General features: G+C 36.7%; 1 protein-coding gene, 1 long non-coding RNA gene and 1 pseudogene across 8 annotated transcripts; all 3 read right to left on the bottom strand.

The window, feature by feature from the left end:
- Window positions 1–5: 5 nt before the first annotated feature.
- On the bottom strand, window positions 6–26,516 carry LOC116112743 (transcription termination factor MTERF5, chloroplastic-like). 7 transcript variants are annotated; one of them, XM_031398855.1, is made up of 7 exons: window positions 26,404–26,516; window positions 25,695–25,771; window positions 25,260–25,306; window positions 24,934–25,149; window positions 24,369–24,831; window positions 1,299–2,253; window positions 6–471 (listed from the first exon to the last, which is right to left on the bottom strand). In XM_031398855.1, the coding sequence occupies exons 1-6, from the start codon at window positions 26,407–26,409 to the stop codon at window positions 1,437–1,439; spliced, it is 1,626 nt and encodes a 541-aa protein (XP_031254715.1). In that variant the 5' UTR covers window positions 26,410–26,516; the 3' UTR covers window positions 6–471; window positions 1,299–1,436. The 7 variants fall into 7 exon arrangements, with proteins under 7 accessions (XP_031254715.1, XP_031254716.1, XP_031254720.1 ...); XM_031398856.1 differs by having other exon boundaries at window positions 24,369–24,765; XM_031398860.1 differs by lacking the exons at window positions 24,369–24,831; window positions 24,934–25,149; window positions 25,260–25,306; window positions 25,695–25,771; window positions 26,404–26,516 and adding exons at window positions 2,635–2,850; window positions 2,950–3,008; window positions 3,364–3,462; window positions 3,618–3,756 and having other exon boundaries at window positions 1,299–2,545.
- LOC116112740 lies at window positions 10,529–16,409 on the bottom strand (annotated as a pseudogene).
- Window positions 16,555–17,811, bottom strand: LOC116112746. Its single transcript, XR_004125301.1, has 3 exons — window positions 17,699–17,811; window positions 16,990–17,066; window positions 16,555–16,585 (listed from the first exon to the last, which is right to left on the bottom strand). It is a non-coding gene; the product is annotated as an uncharacterized LOC116112746 (long non-coding RNA).
- Window positions 26,517–27,871: the final 1,355 nt, after the last annotated feature.

Genomic DNA, 27,871 nt, shown 5'->3' with positions numbered 1-27,871 from the left:
GGTTCTGATAGTGTTTCTAAATGATAAATTTACATATATGTCCATAAAGTTACAAGACTCTCTTTTGTTGAATTAACTTTGATAAATACAGATAATGCCTACATTATTTGTTTTTATTTTCTTTCTCTCCAATCAAACAAGAGGCTCATTTTCTATAAACCTTTGTAATAAAAGTATAAAACCTGGAACTTTTGAATATGCTGAGCACTGTGGTTGTAACATGTGGGATTTTTGGGTTGGCATGAATCTTTTGACACGGTTGAGTGTATTGGCAGTGAAGGGCCTCCCAAGTTAAGCACATTTGAGCTACATATGCAGTTTCAAGATCTTGGTAACGGTTACTAGCTGGCTGTTGCAGGTGCTCAGTTTCTTCTTCAGGTTCTTCAATCTTTTCCATAGAAAGGCAGCGAAACGGAGATGCAAGCTTTTTTTATGCGGGTTTTGGAGATGGAGTTGAAGGAATTTGGGGCCCTACAGCAAAATAAAACCTCTTATTGTAAATAGACCAGATAGGAGGCAGGAATAAAAAATAAGTCACAAATTTGGTCACAATAAAAGAAAGAGCAGAACAAGAAAAAGTGACACCAGGCGTCACAAAGCTGAAGAAAATTGGCGGAGTTCAGGAAACCCAGGGTACATAATGTCTTAGCTAGGTTTTCTCTTGGGACGAAAAATAAGAATGAGGCAAAATATAAGCCTGAATAATTCTATAGACTACTTTCCTATCCGCCAAGTTGTGTTCTTATCTTGGGAAATAACAAGCATCAGAAAGGCAATGAGTAGTAATGCAGTGATTATTAGTGAAAAGGGGTTGTTTTTGGGATAAAATGTTTGAACTAGCAAAAACACCCCAATTTGGGGTGTTTTATAAACCCCTCAAAAATACAATTTATTGGTTTTGAGGGGTTTTTAAACCAGTCAAAACCAACCTATTTTAAATCTGGCAAGCAATGGTTTTTAAACACTTCAAAACCAGTCTAATTAAAAACCCTCCAAAACTAGTAAAAAAATAAACTCCCAAGCAGAGAACCATTTTGTCAGATAAATGTTCAGAATATTAACCTTGCCTTCAAAAATAGAACAAGTACTAGAGCCATTACATCTAAGATTTATATTGAAGTAGAAAAACAATTTGCAACAAAAAGTTGGAATAAGGAAGAGAGGCTCATCTAAACAACAATGACCGAATTCACTTCCATGCGTCATTGGAATACTGACTTGCAAGAAAGAGTAGGGCAGAAGAGAAAACTTCTGTAAAGACAAGGATTATAGAGAAACAATTGATGAAAAGGACTGACCATGCTGTGGACGACACTCGAAGATACCTCCAACAAACTTGTTAAAGTCAAGCCTGAAAATTGTACCACTGGGATTCTCCATCAAAATGAGCACTTCACTGAGAAGCCATACAATCCAGTTCCTGACCAAAGATCATATTACTTGCTCTCTGTATGACTTGAAACCTTGTCAACAGGTATGTTCTTCCTGTTCATCTTCAAAACTTTCTCAAAGTCACAGTGTAGTCGTACTAACATGAGGTTCAGCCTGATTTTCAGTCCTAACTCCTGGACAAGTGCAAAACGTGGTCTGATTCTCTGTTCCAAATTGTAACCAAAATAATGAGAAAACTTAACCAGCTCAGATTTTGAATAACCCATGGTCAAAAAGAACTCCCATTTCGGTATCAAGCTCTCTGTCAAGCTGAGACCACACAAATTAGGAAATCTCGACACCATGTAACTCACTTCTTCCACTCTGAATCCCCTTTCATAGAAAAATTTGGTCACAAGCTTGAGATGGCCCTCAATACTACAACAAAGAATCGCTGGAAATCTGTGGACAACGATGGCAACATTAACCCCCAACCGTTTGAGGTACTCAGCTGTCGGCCGGAGATTGTCTTCCACACTGTAACATACAATTCTTGGGAACCGAGTTAAGACCTTACCTATGCTATCACCTGATAAGCCCAACTCAAGAAGGAAATTAACAACTGCCTGAACCTTCTGCATGCTGTGACTGAGGAGTCCTGGGCTGCGGAATATAACTTTTGCCCACTGTTTCTTGTCCACACCCATATCTTCTAAGTATAACATCATGGGTATTATTTTACCAGATATACAATGTCCACATAAATGAGGCCTTTGGACAAGAATTTTAGGAATCTCTGATTTAGCTACCCCAAGATCAAGAAGAAACTCTACTAGAGGTTTGATTTTCCTCTCCAAGCTGTAGTTGGCAAAACTAGGACATCTGCGTGTAGCTAACTTGATCTGCTCAAGATCCATGCCAAGCTCTAAGAGGTAGCTGTGTTGAGGGCATGGATCTGCTGCTGGACTTGGGGCACTAACATAAGACACTGCTTCTGGCTTCTTGGAGTCAAGGCTGGAATGGGATCGACAAACAAGCAAAGCTGGCTTTCCTTCGATAGGTGCAGTACGAAAGTTCTTCACTAAATCTACTATAAAGTTTCCATGCTCTTCAAGGAGTGATTGAAGATAAGGATTAAGGGTGTCCCTAATCTCAAGAGTTATGAGCTCTCTTCCTGCAATAACAAGTAAAACTGATTAGCATGAGAATAAAGACATTGAGCTAAAAGTACCAAAAAAGAAAAACTACATGTTGCAACTAGACCTACAAGATACCGAGATTTATGAGCAGAATGAAGCCTTGAGATGAGGTGGTTGATGAAATGATCTGATTTATTGATCGTTCGTGCGGCAGCTGCCTTGCTCAGATATTGTTGCATCAAGAACAAGCTTAACAGAGACTTGGCTTCTTTTTTCTCAGCTGATAAAAGCTTTGGAGGATCTACTCTTGAGTTGAACAATTCATGTACACAAGAATCAGCTGTTCTTACATCAAAACACCATCATGTTAAAACCACAAAGAGGAAAGAAACTTGTTAATATCCGTAATTAATTAGCTTTTGTAAGAAGGATGAAATACTACTAGAAAACCCGATTCCTCTGCAAGAGAAGACTTCCTCGGGAGAAGTGAATCGAGTCCTGCAGAAGAACAAAATGAAATCATCAATGCTCTATCCCTCATAGATGCAGAACAAAAGATAAAGTCTATACAAGAAAAATAGTATACGAGCTAATTACAATTTTGATCTGATTAATACGAGAAATCAATATTCTGTTTGACTAATCTTCTAAAATGAAACTCAAAATTGTAATTAGTAGAAATCACAAATTCACCACACACTCACAACATATAACAGAGTAAATGCTTTTTCTCCTTAACTTTCCACTTCAAATCTCCTAAAATTTAACAATACGCCTTCATAGCAATAGTATGAAAATAAAAATTAATGCTTTTTGAAAGCAAAAAAATAATAATAATTGATTAAAAAAATACCTAGTGACGTAGAAAGCTCCTCTAAAGAGAGATGAAAGGTCAGAAGAGCAGCTTCCAGAAAGGGTCTTCATTGCCATCTTCGAGAACCCAAACTGAAACCTAAAATTAAAACCTTGTTGCAGCTTCAAAATTAAAACTTTTAATCAAAGAACACAAAAAGAACTCATTTTGATCACAGTAATCTCCATTAAAACTAAATAAGAAAACAAACCCACATAGATGAATGTGAGTTGTGATGGAAAAATGAAACAAACCCAATTTTTCTTGGCTCGAGTTAAGGATAAATTAGCAATGTCATTAGCTGCTGGTTGCCTGGTTCCGTAGCTCTCTGCTTACCAGTTCCTCTGAGATGTACTGTTTGGTTTTTTTTTTTTTTTTTGGGTTGTATTATTATATATAATCATACTTATTAATTTAACCTAATTTTCCTTAATAAAAATGACAAGGACGAAAATAGAGTAGGCAAGTTTTTAGCACACTGTAATTAGACTTTTAAACCATACCATTAAATACCAGACCAGAGAGGTTTTTATAATCAGATATAATCCAACGTTATATAACATGAACATTTAATTTGTTTGTTTAATTGAGTACATAATTAATAAGTTCATATTTGTTTGTAGAAATATATTCATCAAATTGTGTGATGTTGATTAGATTTGTTAAAAAAAAAAAAAAAATGCTGAGTTTTTTAATAAAATAAAATGTGATAATTTTTTTGGTAAATATATCTTCTTCCTCGGATGTCTATAGGTTGAAACGATCATTATATGGGCTGAAACAAGCTCCCCGGGCCTGGTTTGATAAATTCCGCTCCATTTTGCTCCAATTTTCATTTCAGCAGAGTGCATATGATTCTTCTTTATTTTTCTGCAAGACATCTCTTGGCATTGTCCTTCTTCTGGTTTATGTTGATGATATTGTTATTACTGGCACAGACTCTAGCTTGATCACCCGACTGCAGCAACATCTTCAAGCCTCATTTCATATGAAGGACCTTGGTTCTCTTACATACTTCTTAGGCTTGGAAGTTCATACTGATTCCTCTGGCATTTTTTTGAATCAGCATAAATATACTCAGGATCTGATTGCATTGGCTAGTCTTCAAGATACTTCTACTGTGGATACTCCTATGGAAGTAAACACGAAGTATCGTCGGGAAGAGGGTGATCTCCTTTCCGACCCTACTATGTATCGACAGTTAGTGGGGAGCTTAAACTACTTAACCATTACACGTCCTGATATTTCCTTTGCCGTACAGCAGGTTAGTCAGTTCATGCAGGCTCCACGTCATCTACACTTAGCTGCTGTACGTCGTATCATTCGATATCTTCGAGGTTCTCCTAGTCGTGGCCTATTCTTCCCTACTGGGACTCCTCTTCAGCTTGTGGCTTACAGCAATGCAGATTGGGCAGGATGTCCTGATACGCGCCGATCTGTTACAGGTTGGTGCATGTTTCTTGGTGACTCTTTGATATCTTGGAAGAGTAAGAAACAAGATCGCGTGTCCAAATCTTCTACCGAATCTGAATACCGTGCAATGTCTGCTGCTTGTTGTGAGATTCTTTGGCTTCGTGGCCTCCTTGCTGAGATTGGTTGTGTTCAATCCGATCCTACTCCTCTACATGCTGACAACACTAGTGCCATTCAGATCGCTGCCAATCCCGTCTTTCATGAGCGTACCAAACACATTGAGGTGGACTGTCATTCCATTTGGGAAGTATTGGACACTCGTATCATTTCTCTTCCGCATATTTCTACTGACCTCCAGATTGCAGATGTGTTTACGAAGGCTATGACACGACAACGGCATCAGTTTCTTGTAGGCAAATTGATGCTCCTTGACCGACCAGCATCACTTTGAGGGGGGATGTCACCATGATACGCTTTCCTTAATTAGTTTTCACCAGTTGTACATATATACACTTCCTTATTTAGTCAGAATATGTATAGTTTTGGTATAAACAGATTTAATGGCTGTAATTTAGGCAGATTTTCTGCTGTAATTCAAGCTTGATTTTAGCCTTGTATATTGCACATTTGTGCCTATATAATGAGAAGAAATCGTCACTAAGAGGACATTGAATCCAAATGACACTGATCGCGTAGTTGTACCATTACCATGCTTCATTCTACTGGGCACTCCGCTTAGAAGTCATAGAATCCAGTTCCTAACCGAAGATCATTACTTGCTCTTTGGACAACTGGAAAGCTCGTCAGCAAGCATATTCTTTCTGCTCGTCTCCAAAACTTTCTCAAAGTCACAGAACGATACTGCTAACATGCGGTTCAGCCCGATTTTCACTCCTAACTCCTTCACAAGTACAAAACGTGGTCTGATTCTTTGCTCCAAACTGTAACTAAAATACTGAGGGAACTTAACCAGCGCCAACTTTGAATAACCCGTGGTAAAAAAGAACTCCTGTTTCGGTATCAAGCTCTCCGTCAAGCTGTAAGAATTTACAGATGGAAATGTTGACACCATGGACTTCACTTCTTCCACGGTGAATCCCTTTTCATAGAAAAAATTGTTCACAGGCTTCAGATTGTCTTCCACACTGCAAGTTACAATTTTTGGGAGCCGAGTTAAGGCTTTACCTATGCTATCACCTGATAAGCCAACCTCATTAAGGAAATTAACAATTGCCTGAAGCTTCTGCCTGCTATGAGTGAGGAGTCCTGGGCTGCGTAATATAACTTTTGCCCACTGCTTCTTGTCCACACCCATGTCTTCTAAGTATAACATGATGGGTATAATTTTACCAGATATACTAGGTCCGAATAAATGAGGCCTTTGGACAAAAATTTTAGGAATCTCTGATTTAGCTACCCCAAGATCAAGAAGAAACTCAACTAGTGGTTTGATTCTCCTCTCCAACCTGTAGTAGGCAAAACTAGGACATCTGCTTGTAACTAACTTGATCTGCTCAAGATCCATGCCAAGCTTTAAGAGGTAGAGGAATTGGGGTCGTAAATCTCCAACCGCGCCAACCTCAATCATTCGAGAGACAGCCTTTTGCTTCTTAGAGTAAAGAAAAGAACCAGATTGAGAAACTAACGTGGCTGGCTTTTGTTCTCTAGGTCCATTAGAGACAACCATTGGCTTCTTGAAGTTGAGGGGAGCAGAAAAGGATTGAGAAACTGACGAACCTGTCTTTCCTTTAACAGGTGCATTGGAGACGCCTTTTGGCTTCTTGAAGTCGGGGGTGGAATGGTGTTGAGAGACTGACGCAGCTGGCTTGTCTTTGACAGGTATAATAGGAAAGTTCTCTACTAAATTTACGACACTGTTTCCATGCTCTACAAGAAGAGATTCAATATAAGGAATAAGGGTATTCCTGATCTCAAGAGTTGTGAGCTCTTTTCCTGTATGGCAAGCAAATTTTGATTTGTGGGAAAAATAAGAATTAGGAACAAAAACACTTAGAAAACAATAGCCGAAAATAACCGGTACTTATTGCAATCGAACCTACAAGATACCGAGATTTATGAACAGAATGAAGCCTTGAGACAAGGTGGTCGATGAAAAGATCTGATTTAGTGATGGTTTTTGCAGCAACTACCTTGCTCAGACCTTGTTTCTTCAAGAAAGAGGATAACACAGATTTGGCTTCTTCTTTTTCAGCTGCTAACAGGGTTGGAGGCACTACTATGGAGTTGAATGATTCATTTCCAGAAGAAAAAGCTGCTTTTATATCACAACATGGTTTTAATACTTTAAAGAGTACAAAGAACGTGTAAATACGGATAAGTTTAGCTTCTATATAAATGTTATACTACAAGAAGAACTGCATGCTTACCGAGCTTTGCTTGGCACAAGAGTTTCTCAGGAAAAGTAAGTCGAGTCCTACAGAAGAATAAAAGGATGTCAATGCTCGATCTAAGAAAAATAAAGCAGAAGAAATATCGGTATTTAAAAAAAAAAAAAGGTGATAGCACAGAATAAGCAATTTCCTTTTTGACTAAATAACTTAAGCAAGATCTTAAATGAAGCTTCTTTGTGGTTTAACTTAGCATTACCAATCCTTTTCCCTTTTCCCTTCCCTAGATAGATAAATAAAACTGAGTTGGAATATAATTTAACATAGTAGCACCCATGTTATCATTCACCCCAAAAACATATAACCAAAAAAACAAGAGGAACAAAGATTTTTGCTTTTCTGTAACAATCATTTTAAAAACTGAAGACAGAAACGGAAATTAAAGGAAAAAATACCTGTACCTCGTGATAAAAAGAGTTCCTCTAAAGAGAGATGAAAAACCAGACAAGCGGCTTGCACAAAGGGCTTTCATTTCCATCTTCAAGAAGGTAAACAGAAACTTTTATCAGTACAAGACCAGTGTACAAATACAAGGCAACTTATATTGAATCCTTTATTACATATCCAAGTTAATGATTACATTCATAACTAATCAACCACATTAAATAACATCCACCAATATTCCCACCACTCAAACATATCTAACAACAAGAATAGATTCACCACGCGACACAAATCATCACTCTGTAACCTGAATGTGCAAAATCATCAAATTTGTACAAGAACAAATAAATTTTTACACAAATATCATTTCAGTAACATACATGGCATTGCTCATAAACGTTACAATTATCAATTCTCACTTTCCTAAATAGTAGTATCACTCTTCAACCACATTAAAAAGTCAAGCTTTACATGCTTAATTCAGCAGTAAACTTTTGAAAAAAACACAAACCAATATAAATTTCTAGGATTGATACTGAAATGATCGAAGTTCCGGAGGACTTTACTGTACCTTACTTTTTTTGGGATGTTTTTGGTCTTTTGCTATGACTATCAATAAAACATTCAAAACACCCTGTTACTATCACCTCCTTTCAAGGTTTGTTTAGATCGGTAATGTTATACACGTAATCTCGTCTCACAATTCTAATATGATAACTCGTGATTGTCCATCGCAATTTATCATATAAGACTCATAACGAGCTGACCAATTATGAGTTGTTACGTCTAGGTTATGAGATGAAGCTTATGAGAAAAGGTTGTGGGTGTAACATTTTTCTTGTTTAGATATTGGTGACGTCTCTAACATAAAGGAATTGAATTATAGAGTGTGCTTAATGTAAAAGTACTAAATTTTGGTTAATTTATAATTGGAGTATATGTTCGTCACTACATTTATGTCTAATTGCATCAGTTGCCGCAACTGTTTCTTACCACCAAACATTAGTGAAAAACTTCTCTTATCCTAAAAAACTCTACATGATTAAATTAAGAGATAAGAATCAATCTAACGCTAACGGTGTCATTGGACTAACTCTTCGACGATCGTCAAACTACAAGTAACAATAACCACTCATCCCCTTATAGTTTATTGTGAAACTCTAATTTTACCCATCAAACATCAATTTAACTTAATTGCATAACGCCATAGGGGCGTAGATACTAACTAGGGGTGGAAAAAAAAAAATCGAAAACCGGACCAAAACCGGTCCGAAAAAATTGGTTTTTTTCTGTTTCGATTTGCCATATTTTGTAAACCAAATATTCGGTTCAGTTTCAGTTTTTAAAAAAAACCAAAACGGTTAACTGAAACCGAATTTGTAAACCGGTTTAATGAAGAAAAAAAAAATATTATGTTTTTCAATTTTTAAAAAATTTCACAATACTCAGTACTTCAGTAAGTCTAAAGGTAAAAGCTAAAAGATATTTTGCACATTTTCCACAAAACGTATTTTGCACCGCCGACCAATTCCACACTTCAACTCACTGCCAGTTGCTGCTGTCGTCGCCCGTCTTTCCAGTCAGTCAATCACCGTCGCCCATCTCAGTTCATTGATTGGAGGTGCGTGTTTTGTGTTTCTGTTTGGTTCTCGAGAATCTTTTGAAATTTGTGTAGTGGTTCAGTTTGTGAAGCTTCGTGGCATGGTGAAGGTGAGGAGGATTTATATATGATTATGTGGATATGTTTGTTTGAAGAAACTATTGAAAAGATGTGTTAGTTTCACCTAGATTTGTTATGTTATTGAGCTGGTGAAGTCGCTTGGTTAAGCTGTTGTGATTGACATGTGAATCAGTGTTCCTTTTTGAAAGATTTGGTGATATTGTTGAGTAAAATGAATTTTAGGCTCAATTGAAAATTTTCATCTCAGTCCACTATGTCCTGCGACACTGCCAACTGTCGCCGCCATCTTTCCACTTTCCAGTCACTTGACAACACATTTGAATAAACCGTATGACTTTAATTCAAATTAGGACCAAGTTGGAGGGATGGATGTAATTAGGCTAAAATGGTCCAGGCCCATGTCTTAAAAAAAAGGGGCCAACTGGCGGGTTTGATTGAATTGGACCGATTTGATCCAGCCCATTTGAGTAAACCAGTTTAAAACCGATTAATCGAACCGAATTTTTGGTCCAGTTAGCAACCGGTTTACAAAGAAAACCGGACTGGTTTAGATTCAATTTTTTAAGAAAACCAGTTCGATTCAATTTTAGGGTAAACCGGTTCAGTTAACCAGTTTTTTTCATCCCTAATACTAACTAGTAAGGGTTCAAATTGAAAATTTTATAAAGAATTGGGGGTTCTTAGAATTTTCCCATTTTTGATCACACAAATCGCATTATATTAATTACCGGAATTTTAAATCTCTCGAAGACTCAGACCCAACAAAAAGCTCTCTGCTTCATCCTTTGAAGAGACCCTCAATTCGTTCTTCATTCAAATCGCACTGTTATTTCTGTATCTGCATTAACAATTTTGTCTATTTATAGCTCAACTTCAGATAACTTTATCGTAAAGTATACAAGCAGGAGGTCCTGTGTTGAATTATCCACATTTGTTTTTAGGTATGGTTTAATTTTTGTGTTAATAAACAATACTACATTTACAACCTAATCTCACACATTTTCTCTCACAATCCAAATGTTGTTATTGAACACTTAATTATTAGCTAAAGATTTAGTGATTAGTAACTAATATAATATCAACGCAAGAGATTCTTCTAAAATTTTGGATAATTATTAGCTATGTTTGTTTGTGCTTTTGTCTTTGAATTTTCGGTTTTTTTTATCTTGTAAAATATAAAATCATATTTCGTTTTGCGGTTTTTTCTCTTGTAGTGAATTAAGGAAAAAAAAAATGAATTTTATGCATTACACTTGAATAGGCAAAAATATTGGAAGAATCTAAACTTTTTTGGCATTAGATTAATTGTCTATCAACAAGTGTACCACTGGAATGTTCAGCATCAAATATCTTAACTAGATAGTTTCTCATATGTCAGTTTGGTGATATGGTGAGACTGTCTTATGTAAGTTCCTATGGTAGCGAGGAGTCATGTGGTGGTAACCATTTTCAGTATTTTCACCTTCAAAACTTTCTCAAAGTCACAGTCTGACAGAGGTAGCATTTGGGTGAGCAGCATTTTCACTCCTGACTCCTCTACAAGCACATATCTTGGCCTTATTCTCTGCTCCAAACTGTAACTAAAATATTGAGGGAACTTAACCAGCTCAGATTTTTCATATCCCATGGTCAAATAGAACTCCCATTTTGGTATCAAGTTATCTGTCAAACTACAAGAATATAGACCTGCATATCTCAAAATCATGGTCCGAATTTCTTCCATGCTATACCCCTTTGCCAAGAAGAATTCAGTCACAGGCTTCAGAATGCCTTCAATATTACAACCAAGAGTCTGTGCTGATTTTCAAAGAAGCACAGAGACATCCACACCTAATGAACAGAAGTACTCAACTGTTGGTCGTAGATTCTTCTCCACACTGTAACTAACGACAATTAGCCATCGAGTCAAGATTTTACCTATACTCTCAGATGATAGGCCCGACTCGTAGAGGAAATCAACAATTGCCTGAACCTTCTGCCAGCTATGAGTGAGGAGTCCTGGGAAGCGGTATATAACTTCCGCCCACTGCTCCTTATCCACACCCAAATCTTCTAAGAACATCATGGTCGGTATTAGATTTTCGGATAGACTAACTGAGCACAATGAAAGCCTTTGGATGAGGATTTTAGGAATGTCTGATTTAGGTACCCCAAGATCAAGAAGAAACTCAACTACCGGTTTGATTTTTTCCCTCCAAGCTGCAGTAGTCAAAATCAGGATACCTGCGTGTAATTACCTTAATCTGCTCAAGATCCATGCCAAGCTCTAAGAAGTAGAGGAATTGAGGGCGTAAATCTCCAACTGCGCCAACCTCAATCATTCGAGAGACAGGTTTTGGCATTTTAGAGTCAAAAGCAGAACCAGATTGAGAAACTGACATTCTTCACCAAGTCCATTAGAGACCACCTTTGGCTTCTTTTGAGTCAAGGGGAGCAGAAAAGGATTGAGAAACTGACGCAGCTGCCTTTTCTCTGCAGTTGCATTAGAGACCCCTTTTGGCTTCTCCGAGTTGGGGGTGGAATGGTGTTGACAGACTGACACAGCTCGCTTGTCTTTGACAGGTGTATTAGGAAAGTTCTCCACTAAATTTACGACACTGTTTCCATGCTCTACAAGAAGAGATTCAATATAAGGAATAAGGGTGTCCCTGATCTCAAGAGTTGTGAGCTCTCTTCCTGCAATAACAAGTAAAACTGATTAGCATGGGAACAAAGACACCGAGATCCAAGATAAAATAGCCAAAAATAACCAGTACATATTGCAATCGAACCTACAAGATACCGAGATTTATAAACAGAATGAAGCCTTGAGACAAGATGATCGATGAGAAGATCTGATTTAGTGATGGTTTTTGCAGCAACTACCTTGCTCAGACCTTGTTTCTTCAAGAACAAGGATAACACAGATTTGGCTTCTTTTTCAGCTGCTAACAGAGTTGGAGGCATTACTACGGAGTTGAATGATCCATTTCCAGAAGAAAAAGCTGCTTTTATATCACAACATGGTGTTAATACTAAAAAGACTACAAGAACATGTAAATACGGATAAGTTTAGCTTCTATATGAATGTTATACTACTGGAAGAACAGCATGCTTACCAAGCTTTGCTTGGAAAAAGAAGAGTTTCTCAGGAAAAGTAAGTCGAGTCCTACAGAAGAATAAAAGGACGTCAATGCTCGAGCACAAATATTCCCACCACTCAAACATATCTAACAACAGGAATAATTCACCACGCGACACAAATCATCATACTGTAATCTGAATGTGCAAAATCATCAAATTTGTACAAGAACAAATAAATTTTTACACAAATATCATTTCAGTAACATACATTGCATTGCTCATAAACGTTAACATTCTCAATTCTCACTTTCCTGAATAGTATTATCACGGTTCAACCCCATTAAAATGTCAATCTTTACATTCTTAATTCAGCAATAAACGTTTGAAAAAACACAAACCTTCAAGAGGAAAAACATAAAGAACTCATTTTGATCAAAGGAATGTCCATGAATTTTACAGAAAAGACAAACCCAGATACAAAATAGCAGTAGTGAATAATGTTAACGAAAAGGAACTGAAAATATTTAGCTCAACTCAACTTCAAGCCAATTTGCATACACATCTATATTTTAAATATTAAAAAAAAAAAAATTGGAGATGAAAATAAAGAACGCAGATCTTACCCGCATGGAGCAATTGTGGAGCCTAATCTACAGCTGCGAAGCCCTTCACTTCACTCTTTCTCAGTTTCTCTCACTTAGTGAGGATTGAGGAGTTTTGTCTAATGTTTGGAGGTAATAATATATTCTATTTCTAGGGTTGACACTGGATTTAGCGAAGTCTTATCTTATTTTGTTTTGGGATGATTTTGAGATTTTACTATGACTATCGATGAAACGTCTAAAACACCCCTTATAGTTATAAAACTATCTATGACCTCCTTTTAACATTTGTTTAGATATTGGTGTCATTGGACATACTCTTTGATGATGGTCAAACTACAAGCAACAATAACCACTTATCCCCTCAAATTTTTTTGTGAAACCGTAATTTTACCCTACAAACTACAAACATCAATTTAACATAATGGCATATGCAAATAGGGAGTAAGGTTTAAGATTGAAAATTTTATGAACAAATGGGGGTTATAATGAATTTTCCCACGTTGGATCAAGGGTAATCCCATTATATTAATTACCGATTATGTTAATTACCAGAATTTTGGATCTCAGACCCAAGAAAATGCTCTCTGCTTCATCCTTCAAGAGAAAACACAGCACAATTCGATCTTCATTAAAAACGCAGCATAAAGGTAAAGCTTTTCTTGTGCTTTACATTTTATTCGTTAATTTGTTGTTTTTTTTTTTTTTTTTCATATCAATGCAAGAGATTCTTCTAAAATTCCAGATAATTAGGGGTGTATTTGACACATTATTTCTACCCATATTCCCAATCTATTCTCCAAATATTGTTTGGCATATTATTTGAGAAATATTAGTGTATTTTTTTAATTACCTGTAGAGCTCTTAAGTTTATTAATTTCATAAATGCCCCCAGAAAAAAAGGTTTAAAAATTAACAAAAACACTTCCTAAACCCATACTTGCTAGATTCCAGCAACCACCGTCGGTGGTAGCCAGAATCTGTCACAACGACCTACACCATGACCGGAACTGGCCAGTAATTCACCGATCTAACCTTTTCTGACCAGATCCACAGTGAATCTGGCCGAAAAAAGCCAGATCTGGTCGTCAGTGACAGCCTGGTCGTTAGTGACCGACAACGACTGTCAAAGATGGACTTTTGCGGCCGTCGACGACCAGATCTGGCTTTTTTTAGCCAGATTTGTGGTGAATCTGGCCAAAAAAGGTCATATCGACGCCCTATCCTCCAGATCCGACTGGTCTGTGTCGTAACGCAATTTTCTGGTCAGATTCCGACGATAGTGGCTAGAATCTAGCACTGCGGGTGATGGGAATATTTTTTGTTATTTTATAAAAAAAATTATATATTGGGGTGTTTAGTTAAATTAGCAAACTTAAGGGGTTTTTTTTTAATTTTACCTCGTAATACTTTTCTATTCAACTACCTAATATTATTCCCAAAATCCTATCCGAAATAATAAAACAAATGACCCTAGGCTCTATTTGTCATTAAAATTTTAGCTTTTTATCTCGTAAAATGTAAAATCATCTTTCCTTTCACGGTTTTTTCTCTCTTGTAGTGAACTAAGAAAAAAAAAGAATTCTATGCATTACACTTGAAAAAAGGCAAAAATATTGGAAAAATCTAAGCAAGAAGGAAAGAAGGGTTCTTTTACGACCCTTACATTTCATATTTTAATTATAATTAGATAATACTTTCATGTCAATGTAGTGATTTGGTGAGACTATCTTATTTAACGGATGATACGATGTGCCAGTCATATAAATTTGTTTTTCTCGTGACTAGAAGTCATGTCATATGTGGTAACCATCTTCAAAATTTTCCCAAAGTCCTAGCCTGAAAATTCGCTTGCCTTTGTGCTTCAAATGTTTCTTATTCTTCAAAACAGTGCAAAGAAATGCCCTAGTAATTAGTAAAGTAATAAAATACAGTTCTGATCACGTAGTTGTACCATTACCATGCTTCATTCTACTGGGCACTCCGCTTAGAAGTCATAGAATCCAGTTCCTAACCGAAGATCATTACTTGCTCTTTGGACAACTGGAAAGCTCGTCAGCAAGCATATTCTTTCTGCTCGTCTCCAAAACTTTCTCAAAGTCACAGAACGATACTGCTAACATGCGGTTCAGCCCGATTTTCACTCCTAACTCCTTCACAAGTACAAAACGTGGTCTGATTCTTTGCTCCAAACTGTAACTAAAATACTGAGGGAACTTAACTAGCGCCAACTTTGAATAACCCGTGGTCAAAAAGAACTCCCATTTCGGTATCAAGCTCTCCGTCAAGCTGTAAGAATATATAGATGGAAATGTTGACACCATGGACTTCACTTCTTCCACACTGAATCCCTTTTCATAGAAAAATTTGTTCACAGGCTTCAGATTGTCTTCCACACTGCAAGTTACAATTTTTGGGAACCGAGTTAAGGCCTTACCTATGCTATCACCTGATAAGCCAACCTCATTAAGGAAATTAACAACTGCCTGAAGCTTCTGCCTGCTATGAGTGAGAAGTCCTGGGCTGCGTAATATAACTTTTGCCCACTGCTTCTTGTCCACACCCATGTCTTCTAAGTATAACATGACGGGTATAATTTTACCAGATATACTAAGTCCAAATAAATGAGGCCTTTGGACAAGAATTTTAGGAATCTCTAATTTAGCTACCCCAAGATCAAGAAGGAACTCAACAAGTGGTTTGATTCTCCCCTCCAAGCTGTAGTAGGCAAAACTAGGACATCTGCTTGTAGCTAACTTGATCTGCTCAAGATCCATGCCAAGCTCTAAGAGGTAGAGGAAATGAGGTTGTAAATCTCCAACCGTGCCAACCTCAATCATTCGAGAGACAGCCTTTTGCTTCTTAGAGTCCAGAGAAGAACCAGATTGAGAAACTGACACGGCTGGCTTTTCTTCTCTAGGTCCATTAGAGACAACCGTTGGCTTCTTGAAGTCAAGGGGAGCAGAAAAGGATTGAGAAACTGTCTTTTCTTTAACAGGAGCATTAGAGACCCCTTTTGGCTTCTTGGAGTCAAGGGTGGAAGGGTGTTGAAGAGTGACGGGACACAGCTCGCTTGTCTTTGACAGGTATAATGGAAAGTTCTCCACAAAATTTACAACACTGTTTCCATGCTCTACAAGAAGAGATTCAATATAAGGAATAAGGGTATTCCTGATCTCAAGAGTTGTGAGCTCTTTTCCGTATGGCAAGCAAATTTTGATTGGTGGGAAAAAAAAAAAGAATTAGAAACAAAAAACACTGAAAACAATAGCAAAATAACCAGTACTTATTGCAATCGAACCTACAAGTACCGAGATTATGAACGAATGAAGCCTTGAGACAAGGTGGTCGATGAAAAGATGATTTAGTGATGGTTTTTGCAGCAGCTACCTTGCTCAGACCGTGTTTCTTCAAGAAAAGGATAACACAGAATTGGCTTCTTCTTTTTCAGCAGCTAACAGGGTTGGAGGCAATACTGTGGTGCGAATGATTCATTTCCAGAAGAAAAAAGCTGCTTTTATATCACAACATGGTGTTAATACTAAAAGGAGTACAAAGACATGTAAATACGGATAAGTTTAGCTTCTATATGAATGGTATACTACAAGAACAACGGCAAGCTTACCAAGCTTGCTTGGCACAAGAGATTCTCAGGAAAAGTAAGTCGAGTCCTGCAGAAGAATAAAAGGTGTCAATGCTCGAGCTAAGAAAAATAAAAACAGAGAGAATATCAGTATTTAAAAAAAAAAAAAAAAAAAAAAAAAAAAAAAAAAAGTGATAGCACAGAATAAGCAATTTCCTTTTTGACCAAATAACTTAAGCAAGATCTTAAAATGAAGCTTCTTTGTGGTTTAACTTAGCATTACCAATCCTTTTCCCTTTCCCTTTCCCCTTCTCTAGATAAATAAATAAAACTGAGTTGGAATATAATTTAACATAGTAGCACCCATGTTATCATTCACCCCAAAAACATATGAACAAAAGAACAACAGGAACAAAGATTTCTGCTTTTCTGTAACAGTAATTTTAAAAACTGAAGACAGAAATGGAAATTAAAGGAAAAAAAAACCAGTACCTCGTGATGCAAAGAGTTCCTCTAAAGAGAGATGAAAAATTGGACAAGCGGTTTGCACAAAGGGCTTTCATTTCCATCTTCAAGAAGGTAAACGGAAACTTTTATCAGTACAAGACCAGTGTACAAATACAAGTCAACTTATATATTCCATATCCACGTTAACGATTACATTCGTAAATAATCAACCACATTGAATAACATCCACCAATATTCCCACCACTCAAACATATCTAACAACAAGAATAGATTACCATGCGAAACAAATCACCACACTGTAACCTGAATTAATCAACCTTAGAATGTGCAGAATCATCAAATTTGTACAAGAACAGATAATTTTTTACAAAAATATCATTTCAGTAACATACATTGCATTGTTCATAAATGTTACCATTATCAATTCTGACATTGCTAAATAGTATCACTCTTCAACCCCCTTAAAAAATCAACCTTTACACAAACCAATTTAATGTTTTCCTTCCCAGTTCACATTTAAGAGGAAAAACATAAAGAACTACTTTTGATCAAAGGAATGTCCATGAAATTTAAAGAAAAAACAAACCAGATACAAAATAGCAGTAGTCAATACAGTTGACGAGAAGGAACTGAAAATATTTAGCTCAACTCAACTTCAAGCCAATTTGCTTACAGATTTACATTTTAAGTATTAAAAAAAATTGAAGATGCAAATAAAGAATGCAGATCTTACCAGCATGGAGCAATATGGAGTCTAATAATCAGCTGCGAAGCCCTTCACTTCACTCTTTCTTAGTTTCTCTTACTGTGTGAGGATTGAGGAACTCTATCAAATGTTTGGTGGTAATTTTGGGCTTATATTATATTTTATTTCTAGGGTTTATAATATATTTTATTTCTAGGGTTGATACTGTAATGCTCGAAGTTATGGAGGACTTTGTTGTATCTTATTTTATTTTGGGTTGATTTAGGTATTTTACTATGACTATCAATGAAACATCTAAAACACCCCATATAGTTAGTAAACTATCTATGACGTCCTTTTAAGATTTTTTTTAGTTATTGGTGACGGTTTTAAGTTATGTAAGGGAAATGAACTATTGAGTGTGCTTAATGTAAAGATACTGAATCAAAAATTATAATTTGGAACCTATAATTTTTATTTATTGTCATTGAATTTTTGTTAATTTATAAAAATCATACTCCCTCCGTTTTTTTTTAAATGACGTTTTGGGGGTATAATTTTTTTTCTAAATAAGTGTCGCTTGTTTTGTCTCAGTTGTCTGATATCTCTATTCTCTCATTTTTGCGATGGCCCACATCTCTTCTCTTTCTCTTTCTTTGCTCTGCGTGTCTGCCTCAATATTCTCTCTCCACTTTTTTGTATGCCCACGCCTCCTCTCTCTTTTTGTTTACATTAAAAAAATCAATGCATAAAAAATTGTGCAATTAGCTAAAACGTCACTTATTTGGAAACGGAGGGGGTAATTGATTGTGATATTGCTAACGTCAATAGGATTAGAATATGTTAATGAACACTCTTGAATGATTATAAAAATCATCTTGTGTCTAATCACATCACTCCGCAACGATTCTTACCACCAAATGTGAGTGAAGAATTTCTCTTATCCTAATGAAAACTATGTCATTAAGTTGAGTAACAATAACAATCTCGTTAGACGTACTCTTCGATGATGGTTAAACTATTAGCAACAATAATCATTCAACCTTATAATTGTTTATGCTTTTATCTTTGAATTTTTGGTTTTTTTATTTCGTAAAATGACTTTGAATTACATGACCTCGATGCCATGATGAAGACTCGCCGTAAATCTGGGGAGAATTTGTTGGCCGGGGATTGTCTTCCACACTGCAATTTACAACTCTTGGGAAGTGAGTTAAGGCCTTACCTATGATATGCAAAATCATTATTGGAGAAAGCAAACATGAAACAAGACATGACAACAAAGGGTGCGTTTATTTTGTTATTTTAGATAGGATTTTGGGAATAATAGGATGAGTATTACGAGGTAAAATTTAAAAATTAATAAAAAAACTTCATAGGTTTGCTAATTTAACTAAACACCCCCAGTATATAAAAATTTTGTAAATTGATAAAAACACCCCCTCCAACTCACAATGCCAGATTTTGGCCACCACCGTCTAAATCTGGTTGAAAAATGGTGTTACGATGCAGGCCGGTCGGATTTGGCTGGTCATGAGTCGATGTGACCTTTTTTGGTCAGATCCACCACGGATTTGACAGGAAAATGCTAGATAGACGTATGGGCAGCACTGCAGGCCGCATCGGTATTGGCACCTTAAAGTTTGTGACAAGAGTTGTGAGAATTATTTCCGGTGCAAATTTCAGAAATAGTGGAATGGTTCTTACTTCAACTATGATGACAGTGGTATCAGCTCATGCTGATCAATTGGCTGGACGATGGTATGTGGACAATGATATTTGCAATTGATGTTAACTTTTGTTCATTGATATTCTCAAATATCAAGTACTCCGAAACCTTATAAAAATTTAATTTATATAAATGTTAATTTGATTTGTACTTTTAATGGTTTATTTTCAAGTAGGCTTTTGGAAGGATAAGGTGCTTATTAATTGTTTAAGCATAGAATTCAAGTGGGGGTTGGTAAAGAGTTGTCCTTTGTGATAAATGGCCTCTTAATTAAGCTTTCAATGAAGCCTTTTATCTTCCCAGTATAATAATTGACATTGAGAGGTTCTATTTCTTCTTAATGCACGCCAAATTGCTGCGCACCCAGAGAACCATTTTGCCAGATAAATGTTCAGAATGGTAACCTTGCCTTCAAAAAAAGAACGAGTACTATAGCCATTACATCTATCATTTACAATGGAGTAGAAAAACAATTTGCAACAAAAACATTTGAATGATAAGGAAGAGAGGCTCATCTAAACAACAATGATTGAATTCACTTCAATGCATCCTGGGAATACTAACTTGTGAGAGGGAGTAATGCAGAAGAGAAAACTTCTGCAAAGACAAGGATTATAGAGAAACATTTGATGAAAAGCACGGACCACGCTGTGGACGACACTCGAAAATACCTCCAACAAACTTGTTAAAGTCAAGTCTGAAAATTGTAACATTGGGATGCTCCATTGAAATGAGCACTCAACTGAGAAGACATACAATCCAGTTCCGGACCTCTGATCATACTACTTGCTCTCTGTTTGACTTGAAACCTTGTCAACAAGGATGTTCTTCCTGCTCATCTTCAAAACTTTCTCAAAGTCACAGTGTGATCATACTAACATGCCATCCACCCCGATTTTCACTCCCAACTCCTTAACAAGTGCAAAACGTGGTCTGATTCTCTGTTCCAAACTATAGCTAAAATACTGAGGGAACTCAACCAGCGCCAACTTTGAATAACCCATGGTAAAAAAGAACTCCCATTTCGGTATCAAGTTGTAAGAATATACAGATGGAAATGTTGACACCATGGACCTCACTTCTTCCACACTCAATCCCCTTTCATAGCAAAAATAGTTCAAAGGCTTGAGATAGTCTTCCACACTGCAAGTTACAATTCTTGGGAACCGAGTTAAGACCTTACCTATGCTATCACCTGATAAGCCCAACTCACGAAGGAAATTAACTACTGCTTGAACCTTCTGCCTACTATGACAGAGGAGTCCAGAGCAGCGACATATAACTTTTGCCTACTTTTTTTTTGTCCACACCCAAACCTTCAAATTATATTATGCTGGGTATTATTTTTTTAGATAGACTATGTCCACATAAAGGAGGCATTTTTCTGAGAATGGTAGGAATGTCTGATTTAGGTACCCCAAGATCAAGAAGAAACTCAACTAGTGGTTTGATTTAGCCCTCCAAGCTGCAGTAGGCAAAATTAGGATATCTGCGTGTAGCTACCTTGATCTGCTCAAGATCCATGCCAAGCTCTAAGAGGCAGCAAAGTTGACGGCATAGATCTACTGCCGGACTTGGGGCGCTTACACGAGAGAATGCTTCTGGCTTCTTGGAGTCAAGGCCGGAATGGGATCTACAAACTGGCAAAGATGGCTTTTCTTCGATAGCTGCAGTAGGAAAGTTGTTCACTAAATCTACCATAAAATTTCCATGCTCTTCAAGGAGTGATTGAAGATAAGGATTAAGGGTGTCCCTAATCTCAAGAGTTATGAGCTCTCCAAGTAAAACTGATTAGCATGGGAACAAAGACACCGAGATAAAAGTTCCAAAAAGAAAAACTACAAGAAGAGATTCAATATAAGGATAGACCACTGACCTGCAATTCACCAAGTAACACAAGACAATTCTATCCAATACCAATTCACAATCAATAGTCACGGACAAGAAAAGGAAATAACTCTCTATATTGATATCAAAATAGAACAATACATCCAAAGATCATGTTCTATCATCAACCCAATGAAGAAGTAACAATTGAGAATAATGCTAAGTAATATAAAGCAATGTTTTAAAACCCAACCCAGGGTGAAACCCGGCAAAGTTTCTGGATCTCGGGTTGTCCAGTTGACAAAAATTTTTAAAATTCAACAAATACACCCCTAAAAATTACCTACAAGTCCCTACATGTTTGAACTTTATCAAACACACCCCAAATGAAAATCGACCGGCGACTGATTGGTAGCGACAACACCCCAGATGTAACCCCAATCGTCCCCTGAGCCCATTTCCATTAAAATCTATCCAAGATCTGGCCGAAATAGTTTCCATTTCGGCCAGACCTCACCGACGCGGGCATGGGTATTCCAGACCAGATCTCATCCACACCGGTGCCAACAAACCTCCCCACCACCTAGGAATTACTCCCCTCTTCGTCTCGACCAAACCCACCTCACCCCACCCCTGTTAGCCTCGCCAATCGCCAGAAAAACCCCATTATTGCCGCTGCCAGGTTTGTTCGATTTCCGGTCGATTTACTCACCGGAAATCAACGTCATCACCACCATTGCATTCACCGGAACTTAGTCTTCAAAAGCCCCAACCTTCCAGCTGTCGATTGTTTGCTGATCATCCTCCCAAATCTTAGAGTTTCAGGTGAATCGGAAAAGTTAAACCCGACATGTTGAAGCTGTTGGGTCCCAGTTCAACCGGTTCAACCGGCTGGACCAGCCCAGGTTTTAAAATAATGCAATAAAGAAACAAATAAAGATAAGACTGAAGTTCGAGGGTCAGTCATCTCCCCTTCCAAACCTTAACCTTCTTTTCTGAATATCCTCAATTCCTTCTCTCCCTCCCTTTTATTCCCTGACACCTTTTTGCCCCTAACCGAATTCTTCTTCCATCCAATCTCATTAGGCCACCTGTCCTCCCACAACAAGTCCTAACCTCCTGCATAACAAATACTCCTCTACTTCTCACCTCTACCCTTTCTACGGTAGAGCAACCTCCCTAGCTGCTCATCAGTGTCCCTGATCTCAAGAGTAGTGAGCTCTCTTACTATATGGCAAGCAAATTTTGATTAGTGGGAAAAATGAGAATTAGAAACAAAAACACTTCAAAAACAATAGCCAAAAATAACCAGTACATATTGCAATTGAACCTACAAGATACCGAGATTTATGAGCAGAATGAAGCCTTGAGACAAGGTGGTCGATGAAAAAATCTGATTTAGTGATGGTTTTTGCAGCAGCTACCTTGCTCGGACCCTGTTTCTTCTAGAACAAAGACAACATAGATTTGACTTCTTCTTTTTCAGCAGCTAACAGGGTTGGAGGCACTACTAAGGAGTTGAATGATTCATTTCCAGAAGAAAAAGCTGCGCTTTTATATCAAACACGGTGTTAATACTAAAAAGAGTACAAGAACATGTAAATTTTTGTGAAACTCTAATTTTACCCTACAAAGTAAAAACATCAATTTAACGTAATGGCACAAGGGAATAGGGAATAAGGTTAAGATTGAAAATTTTATAAACAGATGGGGGTTCTATGGATTTTCCTATTTTCGATCAACGCTAATCGCATTATATTAATTATCTGGATTTCTCTTTGCTTCATCCTTCAATAGATTCTCAATTCGATCTCATTAAAAACACTATGAAGGTAAAGCCTTTCTTATTCTTTACATCTTATTCGTTAATTTGTTTCATTTTTTTTCATATCAATGCAAGAGATTTTTCTAAAATTCTAGATAATTAGGCTATGTTTGTTTATGCTTTTGTCGTTGAAATTTTAGTTTCTTTATCTCGTAAAATGTAAAATCATCTTTCGTTTTACGGTCTTCTCTTGTAGTGAAGTAAGAAAAAAAAAATGAACTCCATGCATTACACTTGAAAAAAGGCAAAAACATTGGAAAAATCTAAGCAAGAAGGAAACAACTTACACTTCATATACTACTACATATTTTAATTAGATAATACTTTCATGTCAATGTCGTGATTTGGTGAGGCTATATCATTTAACGGATGATAAGATGAGAGAGTCACATATAAATTTGTTTTTCTCATGACTAGGAGTCACAGCCTGAAAATTCGCTCGCCGTTGTGCTTCAGATGTTTCTTATTCTTCAAAACAGTGCAAAGAAATGCCCCAGTAATTAGTGAAGTAATAAAATACAGTTTTGATCACGTAGTTGTACCAAGTACCATTATAATGCTTCATTCTACTGGGCACTCCATTTAGAAGTCGTAGAATCCAGTTCCTAACCGAAGATCATTACTTGCTCTTAAGACAACTGGAAAGCTCGTCAGCAAGCATATTCTTTCTGCTCATCTCCAGAACTTTCTCAAAGTCACAGAACGGTACTGCTAACATGCGGTTCAGCCCGATTTTCACTCCTAACTCCTTCACAAGTGCAAAACGTGGTCTGATTCTTTGCTCCAAACTGTAACTAAAATACTGAGGGAACTTAACCAGCGCCAACTTTGAATAACCCATGGTAAAAAAGAACTCCCATTTCGGTATCAAGCTCTCCGTCAAGCTGTAAGAATATACAGATGGAAATGTTGACACCATGGACTTCACTTCCTCCACACTGAATCCCTTTTCAAAGAAAAATTTGTTCACAGGCTTCAGATTGCCTTCCACACTGCAAGATACCATTTTTGGGAACCGAGTTAAGGCCTTACCTATGCTATCACCTGATAAGCCAACCTCATTAAGGAAATTAACAACTGCCTCAAGCTTCTGCCTGCTATGACTGAGGAGTCCTGGGCTGCGTAATATAACTTTTGCCCACTGTTTCTTGTCCACACCCATATCTTCTAGGTATAACATGATGGGCATTATTTTACCAGGTATACTATGTCCACACAAATGAGGCCTTTGGACAAGAATTTTAGGAATCTCTGATTTAGCTACCCCAAGATCAAGAAGGAACTCAACAAGTGGTTTGATTCTCCCCTCCAAGCTGTAGTTGGCAAAACTAGGACATCTGCTTGTAGCTAACTTGATCTGCTCAAGATCCATGCCAAGCTCTAAGAGGTAGAGGAAATGAGGTTGTAAATCTCCAACCGTGCCAACCTCAATCATTTGAGAGACAGCCTTTTGCTTCTTAGAGTCAAGAGAAGAACCAGATTGAGAAACCGACATGGCTGGCTTTTTTTCTCTAGGTCCATTAGAGACAACCGTTGGCTTCTTGAAGTCAAGGGGAGCAGAAAAGGATTGAGAAACTGACGCAGATGTCTTTTCTTTAACAGGTGCACTAGAGACCCCTTTTGGCTTCTTGGAGTCAGGGGTGGAACGGTGTTGAGAGACTGACGAAGCTCGCTTGTCTTTGACAGGTATAATAGGAAAGTTCTCCACTAAATTTACGACACTGTTTCCAGGCTCTACAAGAAAAGATTCAATATAAGGAATAAGGGTATTCCTGATCTCAAGAGTTGTGAGCTCTTTTCCTATATGGCAAGCAAATTTTGATTAGTGAGAAAAATAAGAATTGGAAACAAAAACACTTCAAAACAATAGCCAAAAATAACCAGTACTGATTGCAATCGAACCTAAAAGATACCGAGATCTATGAACAGAATGAAGCCTTGAGACAAGGTGGTCGATGAAAAGATCTGATTTATTGATAGTTTTTGCAGTAGCTACCTTGCTCAGACCTTGTTTCTTCAAGAACAAGGATAACACAGATTTGGCTTCTTCTTTTTCAGCAGCTAACAGGGTTGGAGACACTACTGTGGTGTTGAATGATTCATTTCCAGAAGAAAATGCTGCTTTTATATCACAACATGGTGTTAATAAAGGAGTACAAGAACGTGTAAATACGGATAAGTTTAGCTTCTATATGAATGTTATACTACAAGAAGAACGGCAAGCTTACCAAGCTTTGCTTGGCATAAGAGTTTCTCAGGAAATGTAAGTCGAGTCCTGCAGAAGAATAAAAGGACGTCAATGCTCGAGCTAAGAAAAATAAAATAGAAGAAATAGCGGTATTAAAAAAAAAAAAAAAATGTGATAGCACAGAATAAGCAATTTCCTTTTTGACCAAATAACTTAAGCAAGATCTTAAATGAAGCTTCTTTGTGGTTTAACTTAGCATTACCAATCTTTTTCCTTTCCCTTTCCCTTTCCCCTTCTCTAGATAAATAAAAAAAACTGAGTTGGAATATAATTTAACATAGTAGCACCCATGTTATCATTCACCCCAAAAACATATAAACAAAAGAACAACAGGAACAAAGATTTCTGCTTTTCTGTAACAATAATTTTAAAAACTGAAGACAGAAACGGAAATTAAAGGGAAAAAAACCAGTACCTCGTGATGCAAAGAGTTCCTCTAAAGAGAGATGAAAAATTGGACAAGCGGTTTGCACAAAGGGCTTTCATTTCCATCTTCAAGAAGGTAAACGGAAACTTTTATCAGTACAAGACCAGTGTACAAATACAAGTCAACTTATATATTCCATATCCACGTTAACGATTACATTCGTAAATAATCAACCACATTAAATAACATCCACCAATATTCCCACCACTCAAACATATCTAACAACAAGAATAGATTACCATGCGAAACAAATCACCACACTGTAACCTGAATTAATCAACCTTAGAATGTGCAGAATCATCAAATTTGTACAAGAACAGATAATTTTTTACAAAAATATCATTTCAGTAACATACATTGCATTGTTCATAAATGTTAACATTATCAATTCTGACATTGCTAAATAGTATCACTCTTCAACCCCCTTAAAAAATCAACCTTTACACAAACCAATTTAATGTTTTCCTTCCCAGTTCACATTTAAGAGGAAAAACATAAAGAACTACTTTTGATCAAAGGAATGTCCATGAAATTTAAAGAAAAAACAAACCAGATACAAAATAGCAGTAGTCAATACAGTTGACGAGAAGGAACTGAAAATATTTAGCTCAACTCAACTTCAAGCCAATTTGCTTACAGATTTACATTTTAAGTATTAAAAAAAATTGAAGATGCAAATAAAGAATGCAGATCTTACCAGCATGGAGCAATATGGAGTCTAATAATCAGCTGCGAAGCCCTTCACTTCACTCTTTCTTAGTTTCTCTTACTGTGTGAGGATTGAGGAACTCTATCAAATGTTTGGTGGTAATTTTGGGCTTATATTATATTTTATTTCTAGGGTTTATAATATATTTTATTTCTAGGGTTGATACTGTAATGCTCGAAGTTATGGAGGACTTTGTTGTATCTTATTTTATTTTGGGTTGATTTAGGTATTTTACTATGACTATCAATGAAACATCTAAAACACCCCATATAGTTAGTAAACTATCTATGACGTCCTTTTAAGATTTTTTTTAGTTATTGGTGACGGTTTTAAGTTATGTAAGGGAAATGAACTATTGAGTGTGCTTAATGTAAAGATACTGAATCAAAAATTATAATTTGGAACCTATAATTTTTATTTATTGTCATTGAATTTTTGTTAATTTATAAAAATCATACTCCCTCCGTTTTTTTTTAAATGACGTTTTGGGGGTATAATTTTTTTTCTAAATAAGTGTCGCTTGTTTTGTCTCAGTTGTCTGATATCTCTATTCTCTCATTTTTGCGATGGCCCACATCTCTTCTCTTTCTCTTTCTTTGCTCTACGAGTCTGCCTCAATATTCTCTCTCCACTTTTTTGTATGCCCACGCCTCCTCTCTCTTTTTGTTTACATTAAAAAAATCAATGCATAAAAAATTGTGCAATTAGCTAAAACGTCACTTATTTGGAAACGGAGGGGGTAATTGATTGTGATATTGCTAACGTCAATAGGATTAGAATATGTTAATGAACACTGTTGAATGATTATAAAAATCATCTTGTGTCTAATCACATCACTCCGCAACGTTTCTTACCATCAAATATGAGTGAAGAATTTCTCTTATCCTAATGAAAACTACATGATTAAGTTGAGTAACAGATGAAAATCAATTTAACGCTAACAGTGTCATTAGACGTGTTCTTCGATGATGGTCAAACTATTAGCAACAATAATCATTCATTCCCTTATAATTGTTTATGCTTTTATCTATGAATTTTTGGTTTTTTTATCTTGTAAAATGATTTTGAATTCCATGACCTTGATACCACAACGAAGACTCTTTGGAAATCTGGGGAGAATGATGGCAACATTAACCCCCAACCGTTTGAAGTACTCGACTGTCGGCCGGAGATTGTCTTCCACACTGCAATTTACAATTCTTGGGAAGTAAGTTAAGACCTTACCTATGCTATCATCTGATATGCAAAATCATTACTGGAGAAAACAAACATTAAACAAGACATGTCAACAAAATTATCATTGGAAATTTCAATGGTTTTATCTTTGATTACACTTGATTATGTGTTAGCCCGCTAACTTCCTATCACAAAGTGATTTTCATTAAAACAAAGACTTCAACATTTAATATTCAAAGACTCAGTTGTATCTCATTTGATATAATATTCATAACCTGTG

The sequence above is a fragment of the Pistacia vera genome, unplaced genomic scaffold, assembly GCF_008641045.1.
Source record: "Pistacia vera cultivar Batoury unplaced genomic scaffold, PisVer_v2 Contig666, whole genome shotgun sequence".
NCBI classification, from domain to species: domain Eukaryota; kingdom Viridiplantae; phylum Streptophyta; class Magnoliopsida; order Sapindales; family Anacardiaceae; genus Pistacia; species Pistacia vera.
This window is presented reverse-complemented; position numbering and strand designations above follow the sequence as displayed.